The 17,518-nt window shown below is 42.2% G+C and overlaps 2 protein-coding genes across 2 annotated transcripts; both read left to right on the top strand.

Annotated features, from left to right (window-relative positions):
• Nucleotides 1-1,115: 1,115 nt before the first annotated feature.
• Nucleotides 1,116-1,694, top strand: LOC138873774 (uncharacterized). Its single transcript, XM_070152252.1, has one exon. It carries the CDS (start codon nt 1,116-1,118, stop codon nt 1,692-1,694), a length of 579 nt encoding a protein of 192 aa, XP_070008353.1.
• A 10,903-nt stretch (nt 1,695-12,597) lies between these two features.
• On the top strand, nt 12,598-13,303 carry LOC138873773 (uncharacterized). Its single transcript, XM_070152251.1, has 2 exons — nt 12,598-12,817; nt 12,933-13,303. Exons 1-2 carry the CDS (start codon nt 12,598-12,600, stop codon nt 13,301-13,303), a joined length of 591 nt encoding a protein of 196 aa, XP_070008352.1.
• The last annotated feature ends 4,215 nt before the right edge of the window (nt 13,304-17,518 follow it).

The raw sequence follows: 17,518 nt of genomic DNA, 5'->3' as shown, positions 1-17,518 counted from the left end.
GAACAGGAGAAGGACCAAGGGTCTACAAGTGCAAAATCAAGTGGAGAATTATGTGCAAGAAGATAGTGGTTTTGTGCAAGATGATTCTTATAATGAACAAGAAAAGGAACTGAAATTTGTGAACAATTTTCAAGGGCAAAGGAACAACTTCCAAGGCCCAAACCAAGAACAATGGCAACTTCAAAACAATCAAGGCAATTGGAATTCTAACAATCAAGGAAATTAGAGTGGTGGCAACAATCAAGGGAATTGGCATAACAGCAACAATCAAGAAAATTGGAGTGGAAATAATCAAGAAAATTGGGGCGTAACAATCAAGGCATATGGAACAACAATCAAGGCAACCAGGGGTCAGGTTTTCAAAGGCCCCTTATGTATCAACAATTGAACAACCTGCCTCCTTATCCTTCCCATGGTTCAAGTTTTTCAAACAATGAGATGTGGCGTATTGAAAATATGTTCAAGCAAATGATGGAAAAGAATGTTGATTCGGATACCCAACTTGCCTTACACAACACATCAATCCACAACTTAGAAGTTCTAACGGGGAAAATCTCTCAAGCTCTAAATTCTCGTCCTAAGGGTGCACTACCAAGTGACACGGTAGTAAATCCAAAGGATGGAAACAACACGGGGAATGAATGGACATTACTACAAGAAGTGGAAGAGCTAGGAATTCATCCACCTCAATTCAAAGGCAACTTGTCAATGATGAGCAAGTGGTTAAAGAATAAGAGATCCCCAACAATATGGTGCAACCTAATGATAAAGTTTGAATTGATATTGATGATAGTTTGGAAGAGACTCAAGAGGAGGTGAACCCGTCTAGGGATCACATTATAGACATACCAGAGCCGATAGTGCAGAAGGCTAAGGCACAATTGCATAAGCCTCCACTTCTATACCCTCAAATACTTTCCAAGCAAAATGGAGAAAACCAATTAAAGAAGTTCATTCAAATGATGAAAAGTCTCTCAATAAATGTGCCATTAGTTTAAGCTTTGGAGCAAATGCCCGATTATGCAAAGTTAATGAAGGATCTCGTGACAAAGAAGCAGTCAATGAATTTTGAAACCATCAAAGTCACTAATAAAGTGAGTACAATTCTGTATTAAATGGATCCTAAGTTGGAGGATCCCGGTGCTTTCACGACTCTTTGTACAATTGGAAGTTCCGAGTTTGCTAAAGCTCTTTGTCATATTGGGGCAAGTATTAATTTGATGCCCTATTTGGTTTTCAAGACTTTGGGAATGGGGCAACCAAGACCCACCTCTAAGAGATTGAAAATGGTTGATCTTACTATGAAGAGACCCTTAGGAGTGATTGAAGATGTTTTGATTCGTGTTGATACACTCATTCTTCTAACTGATTTTGTCATTCTAGATTGTGAAGCTGATTATGAGGTGCTGATTATTCTTGGGAGACCTTTCCTTGCTACGGGGAAGACTCTTTGTGATGTTGAAGCTGGAGAACTTACCTTCCGGGTTGGTGATGAAAAAATGGTATTCCATGTGTGTAAGTCCATGCGGCAACCAAATAGCAATGAGGTGTGCTCTTTTGTGGATTTGGTGACCGATGTTATTGTTGATGAAACAAATGCTACAATCAATGTTGGTGATATTTTGGATGTTGTATTGCTCAAATTTGATGATGACGAGATGGATGGCTTCATGGAATGTGTGAATTCTTTGTAAGGAATGGGGTCGTACAACTATGCACCCCGAAAATTGTCCTTGGATCTTGAAAATAAGACAACTCCTCCTACAAAGCCTTCTATTGAAGAGCCTCCTACCTTGGAATTGATGCCATTGCCTCAACATATTCGGTATGAAGTTCTTGGTCCTTGTTCTACTTTACCGGTTATTCTTTCCTCTTGTTTGACTCACGTGCAAGTAGATTCCACTATGGCAGTGCTACAAAAGAGGAAGAAGGCTATTGGGTGGAACTTGGCGGATGTTTGGGGGATAAGCCCCGCATTTTGCATGCATTAGATCAAAATGGAGGATGGTTCCAAAACATGTATTGAACATAAAAGGAGACTCAATGAGGCTATGCAACAAGCTATCAAAAAGGAGATTATCAAGTGCTTGGATGTCGGTGTTGTCTACCCATCTCCGATAGTTCGTGGACCTCTCCAGTTCAATGCGTCCCGAAGAAGGGGGCATGACGGTGGCCTCCAATGACAAGAATGAGTTAATTCCTACAAGAACGGTGACTGGTTGGAGAGTGTGTTGGACTATCTCAATTTCAAGAAAGTCACAAGGAAGGACCTCTTTCCACTTCCCTTCTTAGATCCAATGATCGATAGACTGACCGGCCGTGCTTTCTATTGCTTTTGATGTATATTCGGGGTACAACCAAATTCTTATTGCTATGGAAGATCAAGATAATACAACCTTTACATGTCCCTATGGTACTTTCTCATTCAAGCGGATGCCATTTGGTTTGTGCAACGCACCGATGACTTTTCAAAGGTGTATGATGGCTAATTTCACGGATATGGTGGAGGATGTCACAACCCAAATAGAAAGGGCCGCGACGGGCACCCGGTGCCTTACTCAACCGAGTACCAATGTAACATATCGTTCTTATCATACTATCATGGGTAAATGAGCCAAAAAACCTATCATGAGATAACAAGAATAAAACAAAAGGGAATACTCAACATATGATGACCCAACATGATATACAAACTTATACATGTGACATACGGGCCTATAAGGCCGACATGACCATTTGTAAACTCAAAACATAGGCCGACAAGGCCATACAAGTATCCATACACCTGCCATCTGTCTACAAGCCTCTAAGAGTACATAAAATCATAAAGGTCTAGACAAGGCCCTGCCATACCAATCAATACATATCAAAGCATACTGACCAAATAGGCAACTCCAGAGCAAGTGGAGTGCACCAATACCTTCCGCCGAGCTGATAGCCTACTTGGAGGACTGTCAAGCTATCAATCGAGACCTGTGGGCATGAAACACAGCATCCCCAAGCAAAAGGGACATCGGTACGAATAAAGTACCGAGTATGTAAGGCAGGAAAACATAAACAAGAATAGTAATGTTAAGAGAGATATATGAGATACACCATGTAACATTTGAGTGCCTCTGGGGGCTACTGACATAAAATGCATAATACATATATATACACAAACTTTTAAAAACATACGCCTATGTGGGCATCATCATCATCATCATCATCATATCATACCCGACCTCAAAGAGGACTCGATAAAAACATACCCAATCATCATAAGGCTCGGTAGAATCGTACCCGGCCACATGGATCTCGATAAACCCAACTGATCAGTGGTTGCACAATAGGTGTCGTACCCGACTGACTATAGCACAGCTCAGTAGAGTAAAATAGATAATATATATAATGCATGCTGGACTCATGGAATCACGTTCTAAACCTTTCGGAGTGACGTAGGGTCGTTGCACCTTCAATTAACATTATGCACATCCATACTATCAATATGAACCTACGTAGGATTTAAGGATCATACATACTTGCTTAGAATAATTTTATAAGGAAATAACAATATGGGCAACCTTAGTTGCTAGGAGTAGATCCGTTATGAAATAGCGAATCGTTTCTGTGCATTTCACTTAGGATCATTCCAAAAGAAATAAGGAAGTGCCTTATCATACCTTTGAAATATTCTATCCAATCTTCAAACAAGCTCAATATGATCTTCTTACATCTACAATGAGTAAACCGACTTCGTCGTCATTATATAAGCATTGTAACTCTCATATTTGGAAATCAATATTCTACAAGAAAACGGACAGCACCTCCCCTATTTTTACTACATCCCATATGTTACCAAAAGTCACCAAACAACCGAAACAACAACAATATAATTCACAATAAGCTCTCCGATTTGTTCAACAACCATTTTGAGCGGCAAGCTCAATTTACGATTAACAAAATATGGTTTGAATCCAATTCCTTTTCCATGATTCTTCCTACAACATATATAACATCATACTTATGCTTACCATATTATTTTCAAACCATAACATCATAAGCATAATCTTCAAATATAGTCTACGCACCTAGCACCTTAACATTTATCGTCAACATCTTATTTTTCATGTTATCTTCTTCAATCCACTGAATTAGCATATAGATAAGCTTAACAACATCAACCACCACATAATAAAACTATTTATAACAATTTACAGCCACAAAAAACCACACACACACACACATATATATATATATATATATATATATATATATATATAGAGCCTCAATACAGCCCACAAAAAAGATAATGATTCCTTATGCTATTTTAATTACTATCTTGTAGATTTTCACTCAAACAGCTCAACCAATAGATGATTGACCTTAAGAACAATCAAGAACATGATTTACTTACCTTAGGTAGTACATACAACTTGAAATACCTAGCTGGTGCAGCTCACAACAATCCTCAATCACACCATAACACTATAGGAGTTGTATTCTCTTCTTGAATCAAATTTTGTGTTCATGTTGGTGTGTCAACACTTGTATTTCGCCTTGAAACTCTAATATACCTGAAGGAGTTACTGATTTTTATCTTAATCATAAAGAAAAACACGAAATCTGAGGTTACTTACCTTTGAAGAACCCTCCAAAATAGCCACAAGATGAAGAACTACGATCTAGCAAGCACCACGGGATTTCTAGCATTGGATTCATATTTTTATCTTAGGTTTTCACCCTAGAATCATGGAGGAACCCTTGGAGAGAATTTAGGAGGGTTTAGGAACTGTTGTGTATGAAAAATTAAAACGACATATAAATGACTTAAATACAAGCTGAAGTTTAAACCGACTTTGTGGGTCACATTGGAGCTACTTGCGCAGTCTTGCGAAAACGTGAATATCTATCTAGTCCGATGTCTTATCGACGAACGGTTTAATGAGTTAGAAACTACACTCATAGATATTCAATTTGATATGTAGATAATCTCTTGGTTCCACGTATATTGGTAGAAAAGTACAGATACATTTGACCTAAATTTCAGCACATTATGAATGCAACTTGTGATGACCTTTGCCAACTTTTGTTTCACAACTAGATTGACTTATAAACATAACACATGACTATCATACGACTAAAATAACTCATAAATTAACCTCCTTATCATGTTAATCACCCTAGTCTCACCCCAAAAGTATATGTTATAACAGTCCAAACTTGTCGACTTTCGACAAAACTTATTTTCTTCAATTCGTTTAGCGTCTAAGCTTTCCAACTCTTTTTGGTACTTGTTATTCATGATCTTAAAGATTTGTAACCTCCAAGATAACATGATGAACTTACGTTATGTACTTCCAAAAATAATCTCATTTTTGAGCTTATATTAATTGGCTTACGAAGTACTCTCACGTATGGAAACATGGGATGTGACAGAGGAATACCTTGAGGTTTTCATGGATGACTTCTCGGTGGTTGAAGATTCGTTTGATGATTGTCTTGCAAATTTTGATAAAGTTTTGGCAAGATGTGAAGAAACCATGTGCTGCTCAATTAGGAGAAATGTCATTTCATGGTTGAGGAAGGCATTGTCCTTGGCGACAAAATTTCAAAGAATGGAATTTTAGTTGACAAGGCAAAGATTGAGGTGATTTCTAAACTTCCACCTCCACGCGGGGTTTTACCGATGTTTCATCAAATATTTCTCTAAGGTGGTGAACCCGTTGTGCAAAATTCTTGAGAAGGATGTTAAGTTTAACTTCAATGATTATTGCATGAGAGTGTTTTAATTGTTAAAGTTCAAGTTAACAACTATTCCCGTCATCACCGTTCCAATTTGGAGTATGCCTTTTGAACTCATGTGTGATGCAAGTGACGTAGTGGTTGGGGCTGTTTTGGGGCAACACATCAACAAGCATTTTCATTTGTTCTACTATGCTAGTAAGACCATGAATAGTTCCCAAGTCAACTATACCATTATGGAAAAAGAACTCCTTGCCATTATGTTTGTAATTGAGAAGTTCCGTTCGTACTTGATGGGTGCAAAAGTTATTATTCACATGGATCATGCGGCGCTTCGTTATCTTATAAGCAAGAAGGACTCCAAAGCTCGGTTGATGAGATGTGTACGCGGTGAAATTAGAGGACTCAATTTCTTGCTATCAAGTCATTTCGGAAGAATGCCTCGAGACCCCGAGGTCGGGGAGCCACGACCGAGTCCCCTCCCTCGAGGCTTGTCGAGGGCCGACTCAAAGAAGACGGAGGTCGAGGCCAGAAAAAAGGGGAAGCTTCCAAGGCACACGGCTAAGTATGACAAATCCGGCCTATCCAGAACCTATGCCGAAGCGTCGCGTCTAGCCGTCCCATCTCCATACTTTGTAATTAATGCATATTGTACTATAGCCGAGTTCCCCTCCTATATAAAAGGAACCCTCGCTACTTTGTGATGGGCTGATGTTGCTCCAACTATTTCTCCACAAGATCAATAATATATATATATATATATCTCTATCTCTCCCTTTTCTCTCTAACTTGCTTGTTCTTATTGGCTTGAGGTCACTTTAGCATCTGCCATCCCCCATTTGTTCTTCATTTATTGCTTGGTATTGTCCATAAAGAGCCTTGTTTAATCATATCTTAACTGTTATCCCATCCCTGACTACCCCCGATAGCTCAAGATCGAGCCCAAGTATCCACCCCGAGGTCCTCTGTCAACTAGTCCGAATCCAGGGCAGTAAGCCCCTCAGTTTGATTACTACATCGTTTTAGCTTGCATTTCATCGTTAATCTTCATATTCTTAGCATCATCTGCTCTAACAACTAGCATAAAAATAGATCACATATTTTTAGAATCCCATTTACAAATTTAATTGTTATTACCATTTTCACGGTAAACAAGATGGGTGCTTTTGTTTAAAGAGTTTGATAATGACATCCATCATAGAAAAATGAGTGAAAACCAAGTTGCAGAAACAGCAAATGCCCAAAGGCAATAAACAAGAATAATTACTATCCGCCCACACATGCACAGAAGATTGAAGGTCAGGTAAGATCGAGTCAAGGCCTGTCTCTGAGACTAAGCCTAAACAGCTAGGAAAAGCGCGGAGACCCCAACACCTGTTCACGTCAAAAATCCCACTTAAAAGCCTCTGGGCCTGCCTAATTAGTTTCGGACCCACGAGGATCCCCTCAAACATCGAAACCAGCTCGCCTGGTCTAAAGCTTCAAGCTTTTTCTTATCTTACAGAAAGTAATACAGAAAGAGATGCAGAAGAAATAAAGCTTCAAGCTTTTTCTTATCTTACATACGCAAAAGGAGCACTCTCCATCTACAAACATGCTCTGCAGGAATTAAATACAAAACGGAAAAACAACGAAATCTACACTCCTCTCCAAAGGGCTATAGCCTGCCAGCCCCGGATTCGCTCTCCGTGATGTCAGCAAGAAGTAACTGAGCGTCATGCTTGTCCGCTCTTGCTCGAGCCAATTCCTCTGAGAGAACGAATCCCCTTGCGCCGATCTCCTCGAGTACCTCTCTTCAGGATCTGCAACGAACATATTCCTCGATCCTCTTCTTACGATCGAGGGTCCGCTTTATCTCGGCTTGGGCATCAACGACATCTTTCATACAAATCGCCATCTCTTGATCAGCCTTGGTTCGGCTTAATGCTACTTCAGCCCGGGCATCGATTATCTCAGCCCTGATCTTCGAGAGATCGGACTCGAGTTTCCCGATCATATTTTCTTGAACTATAGCATGGTCGCGAGCCAAGCGGAGTTGGGCCTCGAAGGCAGGAACCTTGGCCAAGACACCTCTCTCCTCTAAAGCTTGAGCCTGCACCTGAGCCCTTAGCTCGTCGCAAGCATTCCTGACGCGGTCAGTGTCTCCCTTAAGGTACTCCAAGGCCTCCGTTCTCTTCTGCAGCTAAGATAGGAAAATGGGTTAACATTAAGGGTCAAAAAGAGCAAAGCGTGTACTACGAAAGGTTACCTGCTCCATCAAATAGCACTCATAGTTCGAACTCCGGTACACCTCATATCGCCAATGTATCAACTCAACCTCCTTCTCCTTGCTAAGGAGCCTAAGGGAATCACCCTCATCTAGAGCTTTCGGAAGCCTGGACCCTTGATGGAGCAGCTCGGACCTGAACCTATCAAAGTCCTGCAAAAGGAAACTCGGTAAGAAAAGGAGGACGTAAAATACAGAAGAACTGTGTCTTAACTCACCATGAAGTGAAGCCGACGACTTCCTCGAAGTCAGAGCACACTCCTGTTGATCCTGCCCCTTCAACCCCAGGAGAACCAACCTCGGACAAAGCATATTCACTCGGAGGAACTACCGTTCGGGAATCAAACACTCTGGGAATAGCAGGCTCGGTCGATGCTCTCTCCTCAAAGACACAGGCCCGTTCAGCCCTACTAAAAGCTCCATCACACTGCGGGTACGGATCCTGTTTGTTGCCATCGTCCCTCAGCTCGGAGGACGATGACTCCTTCCCCTCTCTGGAAGAGAACATCCTCCCCTGAAGGAGCCGCTCGATATCTGCAACGGTAGTGCCAACGCCAAAGAAAAAGGAAAGTGTCATCTCAAATGTACGACGACCAAGATAACGGCATCGTACGCGCGTACCTTGGTATTTCTCTTCCCATCTGTTAGGAATACAGCTCGCCACCTACGCTCGTTGCAGGTCGAATGGGTCACCAACCTCCGGACCCTGTCGGGTAGATCGAGATCTTCGTCCGGCGTTGACGAAGTTGCTGTAAAAGGGGAGAAACATAATTACTCAACCGATTTTCGTTATAAGCAAAATCTGAGAAAGCACCAGACGTTCCACTCACGAGCGTAATTCCATCCCTCCGGAAATGGCATAAGCTCCATGGGGATAATGTCAGCCGTCCAAACCCGGACAAATCAACTGATCCACTCTTGGTCCTCATCTCCTTCATCATCAACATCAAAAGGCGTGAACAAATGGCATCGCAAGGTTAACAGGCCTCGGTGGTGAAAGGGCCGGTACATCCTGACAAGGTGGCTGAGCATGAATTCAAGCCCAACCTTCTGTGCAAAGGACCTCATCATCAGCACCACTCGCAAAAATGACAGATGTATATGCGCCAAAGTAACCCAATACTTCAAGAAGAAATCAAGCATGACCCTATCAAGGGGGCCAAATTCAAAGGGATATAGGTATACACTAAAGAATCCATCAGCAGAGTCCGTAATACTCTCACCCGGGGAAAGCGCCTGCAGCGTTATCCCCTCTCTCCATCCGCAGTATTTCCTCACTATCTCCAGATGTTCCTCTCTTATCAAAGACACAATCTTCAGAGGGAAGTCCCGCGGATCCGGAATGCTGGGCACAGAACTCACCCCTCCCTGCCGGGCCGACCCTGAGGTAGTTTTCATAGCTATGGTAGAATCGACAGACTAATGAAAAAACATGCTCCCACGTTTTTTGCGCCTAAAGAGACGAAGAACCCGATGCCAAAGCGGAGAGATAGATATCTAGAATGATGAGATCTCCCAAAGAAACAAGGGCCACCCCGCATATATGCAGGAAACAAAGGCGATTCGCCTGTCTAGAGTAATCCTGGGACGCCAACGGCCTCGATAAAGATCCAAGAGCAATATTCGACCCTAGAGGCATCCATAGACAAGAAGTTAGGCCTTAAATAGTCAAATGAATTATCTTCAGTCTCGAGGTAGTGCCCAACCTCGAGGATATCTGCCAAAAAAGAGAAGTCAGGCTTCGAGAAGACTTTAATGCCATCATTTAACTCGAGGTAGTACCTGATTTCATGATTTCCCTTTCTCAAAAGAAAAATAAGCGCGCGAAGCTCCGATCGTGAAAAATCTCAGAGAGCTCGAGGCATTGCCTGAGCATAAGGCAACCCCTAAACAGAAGTCTATCTACTACGCTTTGAAAAGCTATCCACATCAAGTTCAGAGCAGGTCCCCAGATACCCGAAGCCGACCCTCGCTCAGGATGCCACTTTCGAAAGTTCCAAAAATTCAGCATACTATCTCCTTGTAGCTTGGAGGTCCTGACAACACGAGCTTATTAGATCAATTTAGGCTTGGTCCGAAGTACGACAGTGGGCTCGAAAAAGAGCCATGCCAATAGGCAGAAGATCGAAAAGGATGCGAACGCCTGAATTAGACATCAACGGTCAACAACAAAGGGAAACATTCGAAGGCCTTGAAGGACACGAAAGCATACAATAATGGGGCAAGAGTCGAAAACAGAAATCAAGAAAGTATCTTCATATTCATAAATATCCATACAAAACAGCCCTCGAAGGGTCCTTACATATAATTACAAAAGCCTACAGAGGATATCTACATAAAAATGGAGGAACAGAAGGATGTACAAGTGATGAATCCCAAGAGCCCGATCCATCCTCGAAGGTCCATCTCCGGTATCAGCATCCCTGAGCGTCGCCCCCTCGAGTGCACATCCTCGAGGGTGATTCCTTCGACCGCCACCTCCTCTAAGTTCCCAGCTCAATCCCCCGGGGATTCTCGCCGAGGGAAAAGATGAAGAAGAGTAAAAGGAGGGGATGCAAAGGAGGCAGAGAAAAGAGACATGGCCCGCTAAAGCCAAAGGTTGAAGATTCGGCGGGCCCTAGCCTCAATGGCCGGTAGTGCCATTTTATCCCTTGGGAATGGAAAAACTCAAGGGATGAAGTGCCATACCAGGCCTAGGAAGGAGAGTGAGTAGCGGTGCATAGTCCGAACGACTGTCTACATAAGGGGAAAATCGACTCCCTATCCATCATCGTCTCAGGCCAACAACAACAGCAACGACAAACATATCAACAACACACATCAGTGACATGACAACATGATTATGCTCGACAAGGGCAAGCCCCGACAAGATTCCACAACACAATCTATGGGAGCTCCGCCAAACAGCCTTGAGGCCTTCAGCCCCAAGCATGATGTTCAAGGATAGAAGAAGATGATAAGAAGAAATGGGCAAATGAGCCAACGAAGGTACTGGGATGGGGAAAACAATGCCAAGGCACCCCCATTTATAGGGGGTAACGACACGGTCATCGAGGCTTTGAAAGATTGACCGACGGATGTAGTTATTGCATTCTTGAAAAACCGAATCAACGGCGGAACATTCACCTTGGAGAAAGGTAATCAGCAGTACATTGAATGAAGTCGGAATGCACAAGTCCATAGGACACCCCAGTCGCCACAAAAGCTCGCGCCATAGGTTGCATCATTGGTATGACGTTGCCGTAAGAAGCTCGGGGAGTCAAGTGTCAGAATCATTTCCCATCATTTCGTTCTAGGAAATGCAGAGACTATCTGTACACGACAAAATCAGAGGACTTAATTTCTCGCTATCAAGTTATTTCAGAAGAATTCCTCGAGACCCCGAAGACGGGGAGCCACGACCAAGTCCCCTCCCATGGGGCTCATCGAGGCCTGACTCAAAGAAGACGGAGATCGAGGCCGAAATAGAAGGGGAAGCTTCTAAGGCACACAGCTAAGTCTGACAAAGCCGGCCTATCTAGAGCCTATGCCGAAGCGTCGCATCTAGCCGTCCCATCTCCATACTTTGTAATTAATACATGTTGTACAATAGCTGAGTTCCCCTCCTATATAAAGGGAACCCTCGCTACTTTGTGATGGGATGATGTTGCTCCAATTATTTCTCCACCAGATCAATAATATATCTCTCCCTCTCCCTTTTCTCTCTAACTCGCTTGTTCTTATTAGCTCGAGGCCACTTTAGCATCTGCCATCCCCCCATTTGTTCTTTATTTATTGCTTGGTATTGGCCATAAAGAGCCTTGTTTAATCATATCTTAACTGTTATCCCATCCCTGACTACCCCCGATAGCTCGAGATCGAGCCCAGGTATCGAGCCCGAGGTCCTCCGTCAACCAGTCCGAATCCAGGGTAGTAAGCCCCTCAATTTGATTACTACCTCATTTTAGCTTGCATTTCAGCATTAAACTTCATATTCCTAGCATCATCTGCTCTAACAACTAGCATAAAAATAGATCATATATTTTTAGAATCCCATTTACAAATTTAATTATTGTTACCATTTTCACGGTAAACAAGATGGGTGCTTTTGTTTCAAGAGTTTGATATTGACATCTATGATAGAAAAGGGAGTAAAAACCAAGTGGCAGACCTATTTTCTCCTGTGGAGGAGGAGGGGAGGCCGCATGATGGCCTTGAAATCAGTGACTTCTTCCTCGATGAGCAACTCTTGGCTATTTCAATGAAAGAGGTACCATGGTTCGCGAATCAAGCAAATTTTCTTGTGTATGGAATCATCCCGGTTGAGTTCTCCTCAAACCAAAGGAAGAAGATCAAACGTGATTGTCAAGATTATTATTGGGATGAACCATACCTCTTCCTCTTGTTTCTTATTATTCTTCTCCATATGGAGGTCATCATGGTGGAGCGAGAACAACAACCATAGTGTTTAGTTTGGTTTCTATTGGCCCACTCTTTACAAGGATGCAAGTGAGTTAGTGAAAATATGTGATGAATGTTAACGGACCAGCGGAATCTCAAAGAAAAATGAAATACCTCTCACTACCATTTTGGAGATTGATATTTTTTTTGTGTGGGGTATTGACTTCATGGATCCTTTTGTGAGTTCTTGTGGAAACACCTACATCTTGATCACAGTGGATTATGTGTCAAAATGGGTTGAGGCCGTTGCTCTACCAAACAATGAGGCGAGAAGTATGGTGGCATTCTTGAAGAAGAATATTTTCACAAGGTTTGGTACTCCGCGGGCTATTATAAGCGATGAGGGTCACATTTTTGCAACAAATCTTTTGACACTCTACTTGGAAAGTGTGGTGTTACTCACAAAGTCACGACCCTCTATCATCCACAAGCTAGCAGGCAAGTGGAAGTCTCCAATTAGGAGATAAAGAGTATTTTGTCCAAAATGGGGAATGCTAATCAGACGAATTGTCAAAGAAGCTTGATGATGCATTATGGGCTTATAGAACAACTTACAAAACACCTATCAAGATATCACCATACCAGTTGGTGTTCAGAAAAGTTTGTCATCTTACGGGGGAACTAGATCACAAGACCATGTGGACTCTAAAGAAGTTGAATCTTGATGGGGATGTAGCCGCTAACTTGAAGATGGAACATTTGAATGAATTGGATGAGTTCTGGTACCATGCTTATGCAAGTTTGTCCTTGTACAAAGAAAAGATGAAATATCTTCATGACAAATGCATTTGGAACAAAGAGCTTAAGGTGGGTCATCTTGTATTGTTATTTAACTCAAGTTTAAGGATATTTCCAGGGATACTTAAGTCTTAATGGAGTGGTCCTTTTGATATTGTGAGTGTGATACATTTTGGTGCATTGGACTTAAAGAACAAAAACCATGAAGTATTTCGAGTAAATGGTCACCGGGTCAAGCACTACTTGGGAAAAGTTAGAGATAGCCACGTTGTGGTGGTCATTCATTTCATTTGAGGGTATTTTGTGTCATGCCATGACATTAAAGGCGCTTCTTGGGAGGCAACCGAAGTCTCTTTTACCTTTTTTTTGTAGTTGGGTGTTGTTTTTATTATAACTTGATTTGAAGTATGCTATAGGCTGATTTGTGGCTTACAGGAATTGTGGACCAAAAATTTGGCTAAGTGTTCTAAAAATTGTGTACCACAGTTGATTTGTGCGAATCGCACATTTGTGGGTATTGTAGCAAAAGAGCGGTGCGTCCACACAATTAGCTTGCAGACCGCACAAATGAGATATCAAAAATACCAACTCTCAAAAGTTTAACCTGTCAGAGAAGATGTCGATCTACGACCGTACAGGAAATCTGCGACATCACATGAAATTGTGTGGACTGCAGATGAGATGCTAAGATGAGGTCACCAAGTAATAGAGTGCGGACCGCACTCGCCCTTCTTTCCCTAAGCGAACCAACTGTATAAATATAGGAACATGGCCCATTGTTACGTTTTTCACTCTCTGAATAATAAGTAGTGCTATGTTGGATTCTCTTGGTGATTTCATCTGTTCTCACACACAGCCACTTTGATCAGTCACTCATTGCACACACTCTATCTGTTATGCTTCAATTTCAGGTTAATCATTTTCTTTTAATTAGTTTAATTTGTATATTTTAGTTTTTTTAGGCCATTTATTAGTCGAGTTCAATTGTGTGTCCATGTGGGGGTAAATATGTACTAGGTTAGCTTGATATATGCTCTATGAAGAATGGGTTAGTGTAGTTTCAAGTTTTTATAATGTTTCCATGTCAAATTATGCACGAAATTGAAAAATCTAAGTAGAAAGTTTTGATGTGTGCGTAACTTTTGAAATATATAGACGCACTTGAAATTATGTAGTCCGCAGATATTGATTTTAGGGCAACTTAGTGAAGAAGGGATCTGTGGCCGCAAGTTAAAATGTGTGGACCACAGAATTCCCATCGCGGCCGCAGAACAACACTTTTACTGTCATCAGAGAGTCCATACCCGAGAATCCAATATATGGTCACAAGTTTAATTTTGTGGACCGCAAAAATCCCATTGCGACCGCACATTAGCCAATTCTCAATCATCAGAGAGTTGGTATTTATTTGTTTCTGGGGTGTGGCCATAAGTGAAATTGTGCATTCCGCACTTCACTCATCTGCGACTGCAAGAAAAATTATGCGGATTGTAGATCTTGTTCCCTGCTAGCATGATCTAACTGATCACCCTCACTGTGTACTCTAGTTATACTTTACTTGTATCTCTTGTGTGTATGTTTGAACATTGAATTGCAATTAACAATCGCCTTTGCTTGATATGGATAATGGTTCGATCTAGATGAAGAGGCAACACTTCAAAAGGGAGAGGTGAACCTTTCAGGGATCGAGGCAAAAGTACCTTGACCCTTGGCTAACCAAATACAATAAGGAAGAAAGCAACAACAGACAGAGGGAGAGGTGTAGATATCTCCGAGACGAGCTCGTATGTCCCGTCGAGGGAAGTATTAGAGAGCAATTCAGCCTCTGTTCAGGAGCAGTCAACCGTACCGTAAAGGCCATAAGGGAGATACAAACTCAGGGACGAGTCGTCCGTATCTCACGGCACTTCCGAGGGATCGGAGAGTTCTAGTCAGACTTCTGATCCATCGGCTACACCAGTCCCTGAGGCACAAGATGCACTAGTTAAGGATATCCCCGATGATGGCAGAGGGGGAGATGCTACTGCTGTCGGCCTTGAATGATCCAAGAAAAAAAAGGTTTGGGAGGACCTCTATGTCAGCTTGGCTGCCTTCACCAGCTTCCGTACATGGTGGCTATTGAGGTCGTTACCTCTTGCGCGGCAATTTCCTTTGATAGATTTGGAGAGATACAACCCAGCCGTTTTGAGACAGTTCAGGACACGCAAGGGGTGGGTGGGGTTCACTAAAAGTGTAGTGGATGACAAAGAGTAACTTGTCCGTGAATTTTATGCCAATGTGGCTCATATCAATAAGGGGACAAAGTTGACCAAAGTACATAACCTAAAAGTGAGGTTTGAACAGCATACACTCAACACGTACTTGGGATTCGAAGATGTTCAGCCGAAGGAGTATTTGGAGAATTGTGCAATAGGGGACGAGGTTCGACCTTTGTTAGTAGACATTCTGGCACCACCAGGGCCACCACCACCATGCATTGCTATTGGGATTCCCATCCACTAGAGCATGTTGAGTTTTGAGGTGAAGGGGTGGAAAACCTTTGTCTGCAGTAGACTGGACCTGAGCAAGAATGAGACTCACCTTCCAATTCCTCGGGCAGTTCTGGTTGCTTCTATTATGACCGGGTACCCAATTAATATGGGTGCCATGATATTGTCCAACATCTTAGTGATTGTTTGGAAGGATGAATTGCCCTACCTTAATCCCAACACTATTGCCGAATATCTCACTAATGCAAAGGTAGAGCCGAGGAATTATGATACAAAGGTGAAGCCGAAGAAGCCGTTTACTTGGTATTCACTGATTTATGCAAATAATCCGAAGAGGAAAGTTCAGCCTCCTACCACCACAGGCCAGTCCGATGAGCCAGTCGTTGTAGCTTCTAAAGTAGTTCATGTTCCATCCACTTTGGCCGAGCCTTTCTTGAGTGTCGCAGCTATGCCTCTACCATCATCTACAACCCCTACTACAGCTTCTGCCACAACTTCTACCTCAGCTCTTAGGCCAGTGCCCATGCCCACTACCCCACTATCTGTGTTGCGAGTCTCCCAGACATTGGCGAGTCACTACAAACTAGATGCAGACAGCTACTGCAAAGCTGTCTGACTTGTCCAATACTGTTGTAGCTCAGTCTACTACTCAGGCACCTCTGTTTCCCCAGACCATTAATGAGAACTGAAGAAGCTACTGGAAAACCAGAAGACGATTATGGCTACCTTAGTACAACATGGGTCAATAATCGAAGAGCTGGGAAAGGAAGTAAAGAAGATGAAGAAATCCCAGGCCAGCAAGAAGTCAAGGGATAAGCTCCGACGATAGGTGAAAAGAATTGCTACAGTCGGGGATCTTCCCTTTGAAATGCTACTTGACCCGCTCCAGTGTGCACCAGATAATATAAGCCCATCTGCACCAGTGGCACCGACTGGCCAGTCTAAAGAGCTAGACCTTGATGTCGACATTGTTGAGACAGTGTGTGAGATGTTAGCCAACCCAGCCACACCTAGAGTCAAGGATGATGAGATCCAGTTGGCTGATCCGGCGTTGCTGGGGACACCAAGATGTCCAAGGAGCCATAGGGAGTTTTCTTCACCATTTCCCTCTTTTACTTTTATTTTGATAAGCATTAGGATAATGCTTATTTTTATTGGGGGGGGGGTGTGTGGAGTCTATTTGACATATTTGGTACTTTGATACATTTGGCCTGTAATAATTTGATGATATTCTCTCTTTTCTTATTTGTATGTATATATCTTCTCTCTCTCTCTCTCATTATTTATATTCATTCTATCTTTAGTAGTTTTTGGTTATTAGCTTCTTCATTTTTGTTTCCATATTTTCCCTTGTTTTATTAAGTAGCTTCTTTTTATGTTTTTGTAGATAATAAGCCTTTCATTTACTTAACTCCACGGTTCTTTCCAAAGGTAGTTGTTGTGTGAACCAAGTGACTCATCCTAACGACATATGGCATGACAACCTTCTTAAGGGAATGAGTCTATTTTGTGTTTAGGTAATAATAGTAGTAGTATTGAATAAAATGACCTAATTAAGTCATGCTCAAAGAGTCAACCATGCTTCAATTGGCACCAAAATATTTAACTACGTGCTTATGGTTAGAGACAAGGTTTTTAAAAGAAATAGTTCTAGTTAGTGACTTTGTGACTGTTGTGTTGACTTTGGTAATCATCGAGTGGTATATTGGACCAATAGTGGTCTTTAAACTTAAATGTGGTAGTTATAGGCTCTTGACTCTATCCTCTTTTACAACCTCATTGTGTGAGGGGTGAGATGAATTGTTTCTAGTCCAAGTATCTATGCGAATGGTCTAGAACTTGCCCTGAATATGTTTCAAGG

This window comes from Nicotiana sylvestris, chromosome 7 (assembly GCF_000393655.2).
Source record: "Nicotiana sylvestris chromosome 7, ASM39365v2, whole genome shotgun sequence".
Taxonomy (NCBI): Eukaryota; Viridiplantae; Streptophyta; class Magnoliopsida; order Solanales; family Solanaceae; genus Nicotiana; species Nicotiana sylvestris.
Note: the sequence above shows the minus strand (reverse complement) of the source record. Positions and strands in the feature narration are given on the sequence as shown.